The sequence below is a fragment of the Sabethes cyaneus genome, chromosome 1, assembly GCF_943734655.1.
Source record: "Sabethes cyaneus chromosome 1, idSabCyanKW18_F2, whole genome shotgun sequence".
In the NCBI taxonomy this organism is placed as follows: domain Eukaryota; kingdom Metazoa; phylum Arthropoda; class Insecta; order Diptera; family Culicidae; genus Sabethes; species Sabethes cyaneus.
The window spans coordinates 9,657,782-9,672,374 of record NC_071353.1 but is presented as its reverse complement, the minus strand read 5'-3'; the positions used below and the strand labels follow the sequence as shown (position 1 = coordinate 9,672,374).

The 14,593-nt window shown below is 45.0% G+C and overlaps 3 protein-coding genes across 3 annotated transcripts; 1 reads left to right on the top strand and 2 right to left on the bottom strand.

The window, feature by feature from the left end:
* Nucleotides 1-506: 506 nt before the first annotated feature.
* LOC128740484 (CLIP domain-containing serine protease B8-like) lies at nt 507-1,923 on the top strand. The gene is made up of 4 exons (XM_053836029.1): nt 507-583; nt 645-1,134; nt 1,191-1,501; nt 1,565-1,923. The coding sequence occupies exons 1-4, from the start codon at nt 526-528 to the stop codon at nt 1,879-1,881; spliced, it is 1,176 nt and encodes a 391-aa protein (XP_053692004.1). The 5' UTR covers nt 507-525; the 3' UTR covers nt 1,882-1,923.
* Nucleotides 1,770-3,268, bottom strand: LOC128737234 (CLIP domain-containing serine protease B8-like). Its single transcript, XM_053831835.1, has 3 exons — nt 2,988-3,268; nt 2,620-2,928; nt 1,770-2,557 (listed from the first exon to the last, which is right to left on the bottom strand). The coding sequence occupies exons 1-3, from the start codon at nt 3,266-3,268 to the stop codon at nt 1,930-1,932; spliced, it is 1,218 nt and encodes a 405-aa protein (XP_053687810.1). The 3' UTR covers nt 1,770-1,929.
* A 6,640-nt stretch (nt 3,269-9,908) lies between these two features.
* Nucleotides 9,909-11,316, bottom strand: LOC128737198 (CLIP domain-containing serine protease B8-like). Its single transcript, XM_053831792.1, has 5 exons — nt 11,244-11,316; nt 10,843-11,172; nt 10,665-10,779; nt 10,306-10,604; nt 9,909-10,246 (listed from the first exon to the last, which is right to left on the bottom strand). Exons 1-5 carry the CDS (start codon nt 11,314-11,316, stop codon nt 9,909-9,911), a joined length of 1,155 nt encoding a protein of 384 aa, XP_053687767.1.
* Nucleotides 11,317-14,593: the final 3,277 nt, after the last annotated feature.

Sequence of the window (14,593 nt, the reverse complement as noted above, 5' to 3'; positions counted from 1 at the left end):
GGCGCCCTAGTAGCTATTGCAAGGTTACATACGGCTCGACTGGATCGCGGCACTTTGAGGGTAGACTGGGGCTCGGTGATCTGCGTGGCGCAACTAACACAACTGAAGATGCAAACAGTTCCAAATGTGTCGCGACCTGTTCCCAACAAAGTTCAACATTCGATTGTAGAATTACCCGAACTATTCAATCGGAAGAGGCCCCACACCCTGGGCACGCCCGGGCTGCTTGTGGGGATTCCCGCTCTCCCGCACTCGCCGGGACGCGCACTGCTAGATCGTCCGCTTATCACGCTATTTCCTTTCCTGGCTCATCCCGCGGCATGGTATGGTTGGGAGAGAAATTAAAACTTTACGAGCAGTACGGTGGTGGTTGCTGTTGACTGCTCACTCACGAGATAACGGACTTAGGCTAGGTAGTTAGTGATTATCGTCATGTTTATAAACGATGGTGATCACCGACGCGACCTCACTCAATTGCTGCATTTTATTTACGGTGCTTAAATTAGTCGGACGCTAAGTGCTCAAATGTTGACTAGACTCATTCTGTTAGTCCTGCTGATAGCTAGAAGTTCTCAACAGCAAGGTAAGACTGACTCAACTTCGTAAGCGATGTAACTGATTAAAACAATTCGAATTACAACCAGATGAATTACCGGTTTGGGAGTCTCACACCAGATGCAGCATTCCGAACGAATCCTCGGATGGGATTTGTGTGTCACCAAGCGAATGCCACGCCTACCAGCAGATAAGTAACCCTTCCGAAGTGCTCTCTGTCGGCCGAGTAAGCTTCATCAGCGCGCTGCAGTGCTCATCTGATAACCAAACTTTAATCTGCTGCCCACAAGGTCACAGTTATAAACTTCCGCAGCTTTCTGCGGTCAATGTCAAACAGCGCGATCGTAATAACTCGCTAGATGTAGACACTCGCTTCGGAAATGATGACGATTGTGGTATTCAGACGTTTGTGCCGAAAATCTTAGGGTCGATAACCGCAATTGATGAGTTCCCATGGGCAGCACTTTTATTCTATCGAAACGGTCTTCAAGGGTGCGGTGCCGTTGTTATCGGACGGTCCCACGTTCTAACAGCCGCTCACTGCGTTACAGGAAAAAGTTACGACCGTTACGGACCACTGTAAGTACAAGAAATCCGATTGACGAGTGATTAGCCTAACCGTATTCGTTCCACAGCCAATTCGTTCGATTGCGGGAGTACAATATCCACTCCGATCCGGACTGTATGATTGAATACGAAAGAGGAAGTGCAGTGAGGGATTGCGCTGAGAGAAAAATCGACGCCCGTCCTCTTGCGATCATAATTCATCCGGATTACGTATCGCATAGTGACCAACAGCACCACGATATTGCGTTGATCAAGATCGATCGTATCGCGGAGTATACCGACTTTCTACGACCGATCTGTTTGCCAGAGCGAGGCTTCAACACCGGCCTACAATCCGGGAAGACGCTTAATGTTTGTGGCTGGGGGAAAACGAATTTTTGTAAGTATTGGTGGCGATGATTTTGCCCTACAGTGACTGAGTGTTTTTTTTGTTATTTTACAGTTGGTGGCAAAACAAACAGTCCAATTAAGATGAAGTCCCTCCTGCCGTTCGTAGATCCAAATAACTGTCGTGAAGCATATAGATCTCAGCAAATTTCTCTGAGTCAAGGACAGATTTGTGCCGGCGGTAGAAAAGGTCATGATTCCTGCGCAGGAGACAGCGGGTCGCCGTTAATGTTCTACGACAGCAATCGACAGCAGTGGGTTCTGGCGGGAATCGTAAGCCGTGGAGCCATGGAGTGTGGCACAGCCGACCGACCCGGGATCTACACCAACGTTAGGGAATATCTCCCATGGATCAAAAGACACACAAACTAGATTAGTTTTTCCAACCTAATTGCATCATTTTATTAAACTTGTTTTGTACTAAACAGAATTTTTCTGAATCCATCCCAAATACTCCCTTACATTGGTGTAGATTCCAGGTCTACCCTCAGTGCCGCACTTTTGCACTCCCAAACTAACCAGTCCGGTCAAAATCCACGTTCCTTTCTTGCTATCGAAAAACATTAGCGGTGATCCACTGTCTCCAGCACAGGAATCCTTAGCCTTGTGCCCACCGGCACACATTTGACCGCTGCCGAGTTCCAACTTATGCGGTCGATAAATCTCCCGGCAGCTCTGGTGGTCGACGACCGGCAGTACAACCTTTAACTTCACCGGACTGACGGCGTGTCCTCCCAGGTCGCTACGGAAAAAGTCGGTCCGTCCCCAACCACAAACATTCAATTTTGCACCGACAGCCATTCCTGTAGTTGCTGTTGGCTCTGGCAGACAGATGTGCTGTATAAAGGCTGTAAACGCTACCGGCCTCTCAAGCTGAATAAGACCGATGTCATGATGCTGGCTTGGACTGTTGGCTGCGTACTGTGAATGCGGCAGAGTACGTTTAGGTTTTATGTCTACTTTTCCATCGGTGCAGTCCTCAAATTTGTCATCCAACAAACAATCCGGATCCCTATTTAAATCGTACTCTCCTAAACGGACAAACTTTCTGTAAAAGAAACGAATGATTTAATCAACTCTAAACCTGCGGCGAGAGAACGAAGTACTCACAGTGGACCCTTTTTCTGAATCACTTTTCCGACCAGACAGTGTGCCGCTGTAACCACAAACGATTTACTGATTAGCGCCCCTCCGCAGCCCGGGGATAGCGCACTTGTGCCTTCCCCCATCGAATCATACAACAGCATTGCCATCCACGGAAACTCATCGATGTCGGTAATCTGACCGCCCAGCAGCTTCTGGCCGAAACTCTGGTGCCCACAAGGCGCGTCATCGTTACTTCCACCACCCATCCGACTACCCACGGTTATTGGTTTCTCCCGCTCCCTTTTCGGAAGGCTTTCGTTCATTGAGGGTTGTCTAGCGATCGAGAACATGGATCAATCGCTTGAAAACTATTTAGAACAACGACAGCCTACCTGTAATCGTTCCCACTTCGTGGACAACAAATGTTGCCTTCGTCCATTCCGGTGCATTGCAACCGACGCAGAAAGCTCAATCTGCCAATGGAGCTGAGACTGCCAACATCGTTGATACGTTGATAGGCGGAACAGTGCTCTGGACTTACACAGGTACCGCGGCTAGCTTCGTTGGGGATCGCACAACTGGTCGTGATATCCCAAACCGGAGACGAATTTCGTGCCACCACGACGGCAACGAACAACGGGAACAGAGTTGCGGCGGCTGTAGTTCGTCTCATCATCAGCGTTCGACGGTTCAAGGTAGACTGATAACGCGACCCACTGCAGGCAAACCAAAACCGAATGCTTATCAGCGTCGGAGCGACGTGTAGTCGATGTCTCTCTCGAAAATGCAGTTTTTAGTGTTTAATTCGTAACATTCTAAGAAGGAAATAGTCATTCACTCAAATGAGCCTTGCTAAACCTACGATCCAGCACTGTACTGAGTCGATCAACCTAATGGTTTTGTATTGATTCTAATTAATGAAATTATACATTTTTTACTAGTCCTTCCAATAGACGATGGAAATGGTAGTAGAAAATCATGAAACACAGGAATTTTATGGGATCTCCAGGGTGTACCAAAACGGGAAAGGGAATGGGTGGAAATTTAGCAACGTGGTGGGGGGGGGGGGGGGGGGGTCATTGAAGCAGCAGTTACTAGGTTCAGAGTACGTTCTGTTTTACCAAACTAGGAGATCCGTGGATTAAACTAAGCTATAATGCCATTATTTAACCTGATTCGAACCTAACTTTTCTCCTAGGTCCCCGTGACTCACTCACTTACATAATCCTTGAACCACAAAAGACTGGTAAAAAAGTACCCTTAACAGCATTCGAATCAGGAATATGCAAAATAATGGTTTTGACATAGCAGAATGTGCCCGAGGTGTCAGATCTATCCCCGTAAATCTACGGATTTGTCTTGTTCAAAAAAAAAAAAAAGTTGGGTCACTTCGGGCGCACCAAACAATAATAGATTTTTTAAGCGTCGCGTCTGGGTGGCCCGTACTGTTTCAAGCAGTCGTCTTCATTCAACTCAATCTTGGGCCCCTTGTCGCCAATTTCCAAGTCGTCTCAGAAGTCACCAGTCACTTCCTGGTGCCGGTGAGGTTGTTGAAGAGAACTGTATTCGATGCACAGTCGTCCAGCATCCTAACGAAGTGTCCGTTCGACCCACCATAGCCTACCGACTTTCACCAGATGTACGATGGGAAAATGCGATAAGCTGAATGCCGCCTACAGAGTGCCTTCCCAAGCAATCTTCCATCAACTGTCGCCAGCAGCCAATAGATTCGTGGGAAGCTATCAGGCGGGCTTCATAGAGGGTCGGTTTTCAACGGATCAAATCTTCACCCTGCGGCAGACCCTCCAGAAGAACAACGAATTTTGAGTCCTTACGCATCACCTGTTCATCGATTTCAAAGCCGCATATGATAGTGTAAACCGACAAGATGGAGAATTCTGAGCGAAAACGGCTTTCCGGGTAAGCTTACTAGACTTATTATGGCTACGATGGTTGGATTGTCGGACCCATCCGAATCTCGCAGGGGGGACTTCGACAAGGAGTTAGTCTTTCCTGCCTGCTATTCAGCATTGCATTTGAAGGTGCTAAAAGACGAGCGGCGATCGAATTGAGGGGCACGATTTTCGATAAATCCAGTCAATTTATTTACTTTACCGACGACGTAAACGCTGTCGCCAGAACAATTGGGGTGATGGAAGATCAGTACACCAGACTAAAACGTGAAACAGAGAAGATTGGGTTGAAGATCAATACGTCTCAAACGAGGTATATGCTGGCGGGCGAAACCGAGCGTCACAGGGTCCATTTAAGCAGTACCGTGGTTTTCAACGGCTATGAGTTTGATGTAGTAGACAAGTTCGTATACCTTGGCTCACTGGCAACAGAGGACAACAATAGCAGCCGTGAGTTTAAAAGTGAGTGTCCACGGAACTGGAGACCGGCTGCCATGAACCGAATTAGATGGAAGAATTATGTTACGCAGGCCTTGTCATAAAGCGTATTTCTGCACAGCTACGATGCCGGGTTTTTCAGGGTTTCAAGCTGTTCGAGCAGCACCCGGTCGCCATCTGCGAAATTAAGTGAACTGCAGTTCCAAGCACCGGGCTTTGCTTCGTGCGCTGGTACTGAATGGCCGAAACACAAATGACCGAATAACGAATAGCCGAAATCCAAATGGCCGAATTTCAGTAACTGTCACAGAAGGCCGAAATGATATTTGGCCGAAAGCTCTGAGTGAAGTGCCATCTACTGTTCTAAATATGTATATTTCTGATATCAGCGAGCAGTGCGTCTTAGCAGCAATTGCTAAAATAAAGCCATCTCTCTCGCCTGGTTCTGGCATTGTACCTCCAACTATACTAAAAAAAATGTTCTGCATATTTAGCCGATCCGTTGACCCGGTTGTTCAATTTATCTCTTCAACACCAACGCTTTCCTGCCAAGTGGAAGCCATCTTGTATGTTTCCCGTTTTCAAAAAAGGGGATAAATGCAACGTAGCGAACTATCGAGGCATAACCTCTTTGTGTGCCGAGTCAAAAGTGTTTGAAACCGACACTATATCAGCACGACGCAACATGGTTTCTATCCGGCACGTTCAGTGGAAACTAATCTGGTGGACTTTGTATCATTTTGCGCAAAGAATATGAGCAACAAAGCTCTAGTAGATGCGATTTACTTGGACCTAAAAGCTGCTGCTGCTTCTATTACTTTTTGGGGCATAAATTACACTAAATACTGAGATTTCTGCCCAATTAAAAGTCATCACTGTATTTACACTTTTTCGCCGTCAATTTTTTATTAATTTTTTTCGACCGTTCCAGTCGTCACATCACTCGCGAAACTTAACTTGAGACACAGAAAACTTTAATTTACCACCCGAATAGTTATTTGGTAAGATATTATAATGATTTTACCCAAACTGTTCACTTGAATTGATATGAAAAACTTTACTTCGTTTCGATTGCAATTCCGAATTCGCGGCCGTCGTTGTTGTACGTTACCAAGGAAACGTGTGTATCTGTGGAGTGATGCCATATTTACGTTGAGGATGAAATTGTCCAACAATTTTCGCTATTAAATTAATGGTCGTAAAGTGTCGAAAATATACTTATAAAATTCACTGATAATAAAATTCACCGTAAACAGCATTTTATGTAAAAGAATTACTGTCGGATCTCGTTCAACAGCAAAAATAGATACGCGATTCTACGTTTCATAATTGTTCATAACAGATTATTACCTACTACTAGCAATTCTGTTCTCGTAGTGAAAGTACTGAAATCAGTAAAATATGCAACTGAACTTTGACGACCTTCACCTTAAAGCGCAATTGTAATTGCAATTGTAGTGGTTAGCATTCACGCCTCTCACGCCGAGGACCCGGGTCAAAATCCCAGCCCCACAGAAGTCACGAATGACCCAAGCTGTTAGTGATCCAAGTGACTATATTCTAACAAAAAAAAACTTTGTTGTTTATTTTGTGAGCATTTGAGGATTTTGAATAGATTTTTACATCTATTTCACTTCGCGAATCTGGCATTGTTCCCCTAAAGTACCCGGGAACCCCGCAGAACCTACTTCTATTCGGGTGCATTCATTTTCCCAGGTTTCCTGACTAGTGGGAATTATCCCTTAGTGGAGTTCGAACGAGCGCCAGCGCTTAAGGGCAGTTCGCGACAAAATCTGGACACCTCAATTTTGCAATAAAAAAAATTTGCTAGAAGTTTAATGCATGAAACAATTTTATATCATTTATGTGTGTATCGTTAATAGTTATCAAACAAATTAACATTACTTATTTGGTCTGCATGAAACATTTACGAACTTTGGAGTTTACCCTTGCCATGAGGGTCAGTGCAGACTTGTTGGCAACCAATTTAGCTGCGTTTGTCCAAGATTTTCGAAATTTATCTATAATTGTTGCTTGTGGTTTGTGCTGGGACAGCTCTCTCTTCACCAAAGCCCAATATCGTTCGATGGGGCTTAACTCTGAACAGTTAGGTGGACCTCCTCGCCTCCTTCGGTACAATATGGACTCCATTAGCATCATACCATTCCAAAACAACTTTGGCGTAGTGACAGGGTGCCAAATCAGGCCAAATCAGCGAGGGTACATCATGGCTGTGTATGAATGGTAACAATCGTTTCTGCAGGCATTCTTCACGGTATATTTCCGTGTTAACCGTACCCGTAGTGATGTAACCTTTGCTTGCTCGACCACAGCTGCATATGACCTGCCATACTAAATATTTTTTGGGGAACTTGGCTTTCTTTTTTGTCCTAAAATGCTCTGCAATCCCATTCCGTTTAATGGTAGTGTAAAAAGGCATACCAGGAAGCTGTTTAAAGTCTTCTAGGACATACGTTTCATCGTCCATTATAACGCATGGAAACTTAGTTAAATATTCGCGATAAAGCTTACGAGCGCGTGTTTTGGCCGTCGTATTTTGCTTATCATTACGGTTTGGCACAGTCCTCACCTTGAAAGACTTCATGCCTTATCGTTGCTTAGAAGTGTGCACGAATGTTGGCGACATTTTTATTTTACGAGCAATGGTATGTACAGAAAGATCTGGGGTGACATTGCGATTCTCGTTTCGAGTGGTTTTGGTTCGTTTCGACCACGTTGAATGAATGGGCCAAACGAACCAATATCGCTCGAAACGAGAATCGCAATGTCACCCCTGGTCTCCTCCGTAATATTTGTTTTGCCTTCGCATGCCCTTGTGGAGGTTCCTCTAATCCGTTTTTGTTCCACTTCCCTTCTTCCTAGCTGTTGTCAAGCGAGTATCGAACGATTTTAAAACACTGTGAACAGTGCTTGGAAGAAATCCAAGCTTTTTGGCAAGTTTTCTTAACGAGAGATCCGGATTTTCATTGCGACCGCATATAATTGCTTTTCGCACCTGCTCTTCTTTTAACGCCATTTTACGCTGAGCGCTTCTAATATAAACAAGTGTTATATTTTCAGAAAGAACAGACATACGTATACCATTCTGCAAAATATTTCACACATTGTTAATGTATTTCCGAAGCTGTGTGTGTTTGAGGGTGTCCAAATTTTTTGTCGCGAACAAGCCTTATATGCAGGTTGACGGCCGTGAATATTTTCGGCCTAATATGACATTCGCTCATTCATGTTTCGGCTATTTTTGATTCAGCCATTAGATCATTATGTCGTTTGTTATTTCGGCCATCCGTAGGTATTCCTGTTTCGTCGTACTTTGTCGCCTAGATCGTTGCCGAATATCCAGATCCGTATTCGAATTTCCGTAGTAGTTTGATTTAGGCAGGCTGCCTTGCTAAGGCCACACAATAGAGTCTCGTGATTAGGCTGCCATGCTTAGTTGCCGAGATAACACAGTGCACATTGTCCGTAAACTCCGACTATTTGTCGTTTGAATGCAAATATAATGAGTTATAAAACATATCATCATTTGAAGTTTGAGAAGGCTCTCATGAACTCAGTGTAGACTGTGTTTCCCGAAGCTAAGCATTCTGGTGGCTTTTTCATTCAAGCAAAAACCTGTTCATGTTTATACCTATATCTCTGGCTGAATGCAACGAGGAATGCGCAGGAGAGGACAAAAAGCGTCTAAAATTGGCTCACTACGTCACCCCATTACTTTCTGATCAGTTTATGTTAATGTACTGGATGTTTCGCGAACCATGAACCAGGCTGAAAGTTGGTAGGTAATCGCTGGGCCAAAATAGTTGTTGCAAAACATGCCCAACGTCCATTATGCCTAATATCCAAATGCTTAACATTCATTATGCTTAGCGACCGTATGCTTTTCGTCCGTGTTCCTTATGGGGTATAGCTTGTCAGCTCACAATACTGAAAACGTGGTACTTTGTAGTATCGCTTGTTCAGCTATGTTTCGGAAAGTCAATTTAAAATATAATAATAGCAAAGTTGACTTTCTCCAGTATGAATCTGCATTGTTTATCGTTTTCTTAATAAATGCGAGCATGCGATCGAGCAGTGATCGAGCAGAAAAGTCCCTTGAAAATCAACCTGAATGGTTTTAATCTTGAATTTGCAGTCAGGTTTTCCGGTAGCAAATCGAATCGATCGGAGCCCACCGGTTGGAAGGTTGGACGTGGTTTGTTTACAGGGAAGCTGATGATAGCTAAATGGTTTTCCCTATTGCAGATACTCTGCACGTTAGACATTCATTCATTACTATTAAATACTAATACAGGGAAAACCTAGACACAACACCGGTTTATAAATTTCCCAAACGTCCTGCTACACTAATAGTAAAGCATGATTTATAGTACGAAAGCGGGTGGTTGTTTTACGAATTTTAACGCTGTTTTGTACCACTAAGGAGATTTGCAAAATCAGTCCTGAATATTTATAAACAAAACAATATTCGTACGAGTTAATGTATTTAAAAAATGATTCGTGCGTTATACGAATGCTCACGATAAATATAGTATAATACCGACACCTATCACAAAACAGCGAAATCCCTTCTTTAACCGAAAACAGACTGGCATGATCAGGAATCGAAGTTGAACTCGTTTGTCATGTTTCCGTACGAACAGCCGTTGACGCCACAAACCACAGAACCACGACTACTGCTTACCAACCAGGTCATAATTACATATGGTATGAAATTGTTATTATCAGTTACGAATATAGTTTTACGATCATTTTTCTAAACAATATACTAATTTAAAACTAGGCTGAAAATACCCTCCTGTACCATATTATACTATGTTAAAGTTGGGTGTGTAAAGATATTGAAGCACAATTATTCAAAGAACTGAACACCCGATAAACTTTCCTAGATTTTTATACCTATTGCGACTATTTCTTTCTAATAATGTACGTTTCTATTGATTAAATACTGCGTATATTTTGCTTTATCCACGTCAAATACTCCCGCACATTAGTGTAAACACCGGGCACTCCGGGCCGGCCGCAATCCTGAACACCGAAACTGGCCACTCCGGTCAGTACCCAAACCGCTTTCCGGCGATCGTAGTGCATCAGCGGGGACCCACTATCTCCCGCGCAGGAATCTTTCGACCTTCGGCCACCGGCGCAAAGTTGCGTCTCCCGTAGATGGGACACGTTCAGTTCTTCGTACACTTTCTTACACTGATCCAGGCCAAAAAAGGGCAGCATTACCTTTAACTTGATTGGACTGAAGCTCACCGATCCGAGATCTTTGCTAACTACGGAAGAGAAGTGGGTTATTACCGAATGAAATGAGAATACATTTGAAACATCTTACAAAAATCAGTCTTCCCCCAGCCGGCAACACTGAACACACCTCCAGGGTGGGCCCCATTGTCCACCTCGAGCTCAGGGAGACAAATCGGGCGCAGAAAATCCGAGTACGGGGGAACCGGTTCTATCTGAATCAGGCCAACGTCATGATCATAGCTGGGCGAATCAAGCGTGAATCCCGGATGGATCAACACTGCGCGTGGTTTATAGTCCAGTTTTTCTTCGGCGCAATCCATAAAACCGCCTCCCAGCACGCAATCGGGATCCTGAAAGATGTTGTACTCACGCAGACGAACATATTTCCTGCAAAAATACAATGCTTACATACCGCATTGATGGCTGGTTCGAGGGAGAAAAGCTTACAATAAATCTTGCTTCTTGTCCGCTGCATCAATAGCGACGCAATGAGCTGCCGTTAGTACGAAAGTTCGACTAATCAGTGCTGCTCCGCAATGATAATACAATGAATTGGTGTTTCCTTGAAAATAAGACTATAATAAATGTTGATTGACTTTGTTGATTGAACAACGAATCAACGTACGATTCTGCCGAAGCAGCATTGCCATCCAAGGGAACTCATCGATTTCCGTGATCGAACCACCTTTGATTCGAAATTTGAGCGCCTGCACACCGCAATAGTCATCCTCTTCCGCTTCGAGTAATCGGTAAGTTTCCCCAGAAGGACAACAAACCTCTGAGCCATCGTGTTTTCCACATTTCAACTTTTCCACGAATTCTTCCCGACCGATTAGCCGTACATCGCTGCCATTCATTATCTTCTGGAAAGCTGGGCACTCCACTATGGATCGACACACCCCTTCGTGTAGTTCACCAGGAATTTCGCATTTAGAATGTCTCACGTGCAGCGTATCTACAATGGGGAAAACCATTTACCTACATCAGCTTTCCTAGTAAACAAACCCCTCTGCCTCTGTCACCAACCTTCCAACCGGTGGGCTCCGATCGATCCGATAAAGGCATAAACCGATACTGCCAATCTCAACGATACGATCATGTCAACAACTTGAAAACGACTGAACCGCATATGCTTTGACCCGCTACGTGCTTCTGGCTTTACTGATTGAATCCATAAAACGGCTCGTGGCAAAGGAAAATCGCACCGCAAAGCAGGGATTCCCCTTTCACCATGCACATCATCACCCCGGCAGTGACCCACGTGCCATCATCGGCCGATCGGCAGAGCACGAACTGTGATTTTATGTTGCCGCTTCTGCTCGCATATTGTTGTTTACTTTCTCTTGCTATCTTTTGACTCGCTGCGACCAATCGTAACAGTAGAGCCAGAGACTAGCGACTGATCGAAATTGGCGGTCCGTCTGACCCCGACGTTCGGGCTCGAATTTGCTGTCTGCGTTGCGTTGATTGCTTAAGCTCTTGCTTTGCTTGCTCATCTCGGCTGATCGAGTGACGAATGACAGGGCATAAAATTGAAGCGAGTATTTCCGGTTAGAAGAGAAGCTTTACCCTCACCCCTCTTCCAATTGCTGTGAATTATTAGTTATTCAATTGACGCAAACGGAACTATTTGAACGACATTAGGTTGACCGGATCGTACCGTGATGATCTGGTTAGGCTGTTTATTTATAAATCCTTTTTTTTTTTGTAGCTATTTTCAATGTTACCATGCCCATTTGTAAAATTAATACTTTTTGTTTGAAGTATTTTCTGCGATTTTTGCGTCAAACTTTACTCTGCTGAGTAAAGTTTTTCCTTGTACCTTGTATTCATTTATCGGTAAAACTCAGTGAATAAGAAGATACACAAAATGTGAAATCCCAAGTAACAATTCCAAGTTTTATTACGTTCATATAGTGGTTTTCATGACCAATGTCATAAATCCGCTAATAAAACTATGAGCTACACTAGAACTTTCTGATGACCGCTATAAAACTGCTTTCTGACCGAGTAGCCCAAAGCCCACTCCTCAGAATGTTTTCATAACCGCTATAAGAATCAGATTATAAGTTCAAGTGGCTGGCAAAGAGTGAACATGTGCATTCCATAACCTCTGTTCGCTAACTCCAATTCCTACCTCCACGTGGTGCCGGCTGGGGTACGCAACCTCGGTTGTCGTATGCTAACAGGAAAGGGGGCACAGTGGCTCCCGCCCACATTAAGATGGCAGCCCCATTCGCGGGATAAGGACCTTAGGTTAACAGCCTACTGTACCGGAACACAAAAAAGCGAATGAAAATGAAAGAAGAAATAATTTAGTTTAATCTCTCTGGATTATTAGCAACCTTTAGCATGAAAACACGGACAAGAATCGGAACATGGAATATATACTGACTCTTGCCCAGCAGGGCAAGCTGGCTCAACTTGCAAGGGAAGCTAGCCGCCTGAAGCTTGAAATCCTGGGGCTGAGCGAGGTCCGCTGGCCGGGTACTGGCGAACACAGGACATCATCCGGGCAAGTCTTGCTCTACTCTGGCATACGAGGTGAAAATGCTACTCGAGAAAGAGGAGTTGGATTCCTACTGAGCCCAGGGGCACATGCGGCCCTGATGAAGTGGGAACCAATAAATGAGCGAATAATCGTTGCCAGACAGCGTGGTTGAGAAAATCCTGAAGGGGGACTTCCAAATCTACTTGGGCGACTTCAACGAGAAGATTGGCTCTAACAACGCGGACCTTGAACGCGTCAGGGGACGCCATGGCCTAGGAGAGATGAGCGAAAATAGGGAGCTGTTTACAGCATTCTGTGGTAATAACAACATAGTCATTGGTGGATCGCTCTTCCCCCATAGACCAGTACATAAAGTTACGTGGGTTTCCCGCGACGACCGAACAGTAAACCAATATCTGCACCATATCTGCTCAGCCGGAAATGGTGAAGGAGCCTTCTTGATGTACGCAACAAACGCAGCGCTGATATTGCATCCGACCATCATCTTGTTATCGCTGAGATACGTCTGCGCGTCGCACGTGTCCAACGACGGGAGGAGAAAGTCGGGTGCGACGACGTCCGCCGATTGGAGAATCCTGAAGTGAAAAGGGCCTTTGTCGAACAACTTAGATCTCGGAGTTGCCACCTGGTGGAATCGTCGACGAGCAATGGACCGGCATCAAGAACGGCTTCATCCCAACCAGTGATGAAACCATCGGCAAAGCGCGCAGCTGGCGGAGGGAGTTGATCTCGGATGAAACTTGGAGGAAGATTGACGAGCGGAGAGAGGCGAAAGCCGGCATTGAGCGAGCGCGAACCAGATCGGCTAAGACAGCTGCCTGTCAACGATATGCCGAACTAGAGAGGGCTGTTAAACGTGCTTGTAGGAGGGACAAGAGAGCCTGGGCTAACTCCCTAGCCGAACAAGGAGAAACCGCCGCCGCCAATGGTGATATCCGTTTGTTGTACGATATTTCTCGCCACCTTAGTGGTGCCAGGATGAATACAAAGATGCCGCTAAAGGACAGAGCTGGTCAGCTATTGACTGACCGTACAGAACAGCTTAAGTGATGGACTGAACATTTTGAACAACTCTTTCGAGTTTCAAATATCAGAGACCAACAAAACCAGCAGCGTACGACGCCTACAGTTCGTCGAATAAATCGCGTGAACTCGGAGGCGCCATCGCTGGATGAAATTGTAGCAGCCATCAAGAGTATGAAATCCAATAGAGCGCCAGGGATAGATCGTATTTCAGCCGAAATGCTCAAAGCTGACCCATCTTTGTCAGCCCAGATGATGCATCGGCTTTTCAGCAATATACGGGAAACCGCAACTTTTATGTGTAGACCATATCACAACGCTCCGCATTATATTGGAGCAGATCAACGAATTCCAGGACTCTCTTCTGCTGGTGTTCGTTGACTTCGAAAAGGCGTTCGACCGACTCAATCACGAAAACATCTGGGGCGCACTTAGGCGTAGAGGAGTTCCAGATAAGCTAGTCCATCTCATCGAGGCTCAGTACCAATGAGGTTTAAAAAGGTGTGGAAGAAGACATTTGATGGTGTCAGTAGCGGAAAATCAGAAAACGACGTCAAACTACAAAAACAAACCGCGTCGGACAATGGGGTTTGTTTTTGGAGTTTGACGTCACGCTTGATCGTGATTAGTCGATTTACGATTTCACCCACACCATGATGAAATCTCTTCATTGCACTAACACCACTTAACGAACATTGCCACACCTGAATATATCACATTGGCTCAGTACGAGGTGTTCTCGTGCGGCTACGGAATAGTGAGTAGTATAAACTTCGTTTTGTTCTGTCAGGAATTAAGTAAGAGTTCTAGTCAACTTAGTTATGTGTTCATTCCATTTCAA

Excerpts from the sequence above, each read along its gene's own strand:
- LOC128740484 (XM_053836029.1), top strand. The coding sequence starts at position 526 with ATGTTGACTAGACTCATTCTGTTAGTCCTGCTGATAGCTAGAAGTTCT. Across the intron at positions 584-644 it reads TAGAAGTTCTCAACAGCAAG|ATGAATTACCGGTTTGGGAG; the intron begins GTAAGACTGACT and ends AATTACAACCAG. Across the intron at positions 1,135-1,190 it reads TACGACCGTTACGGACCACT|CCAATTCGTTCGATTGCGGG; the intron begins GTAAGTACAAGA and ends TTCGTTCCACAG.
- LOC128737234 (XM_053831835.1), bottom strand. The coding sequence starts at position 3,268 with ATGAGACGAACTACAGCCGCCGCAACTCTGTTCCCGTTGTTCGTTGCC. Across the intron at positions 2,929-2,987 it reads CGAAGTGGGAACGATTACAG|ACAACCCTCAATGAACGAAA; the intron begins GTAGGCTGTCGT and ends CTCGATCGCTAG. Across the intron at positions 2,558-2,619 it reads ATTCAGAAAAAGGGTCCACT|AAAGTTTGTCCGTTTAGGAG; the intron begins GTGAGTACTTCG and ends TTTCTTTTACAG.
- LOC128737198 (XM_053831792.1), bottom strand. The coding sequence starts at position 11,316 with ATGATCGTATCGTTGAGATTGGCAGTATCGGTTTATGCCTTTATCGGA. Across the intron at positions 10,780-10,842 it reads AATGCTGCTTCGGCAGAATC|GAAACACCAATTCATTGTAT; the intron begins GTACGTTGATTC and ends CTTATTTTCAAG. Across the intron at positions 10,247-10,305 it reads CTGGGGGAAGACTGATTTTT|TTAGCAAAGATCTCGGATCG; the intron begins GTAAGATGTTTC and ends TCTCTTCCGTAG.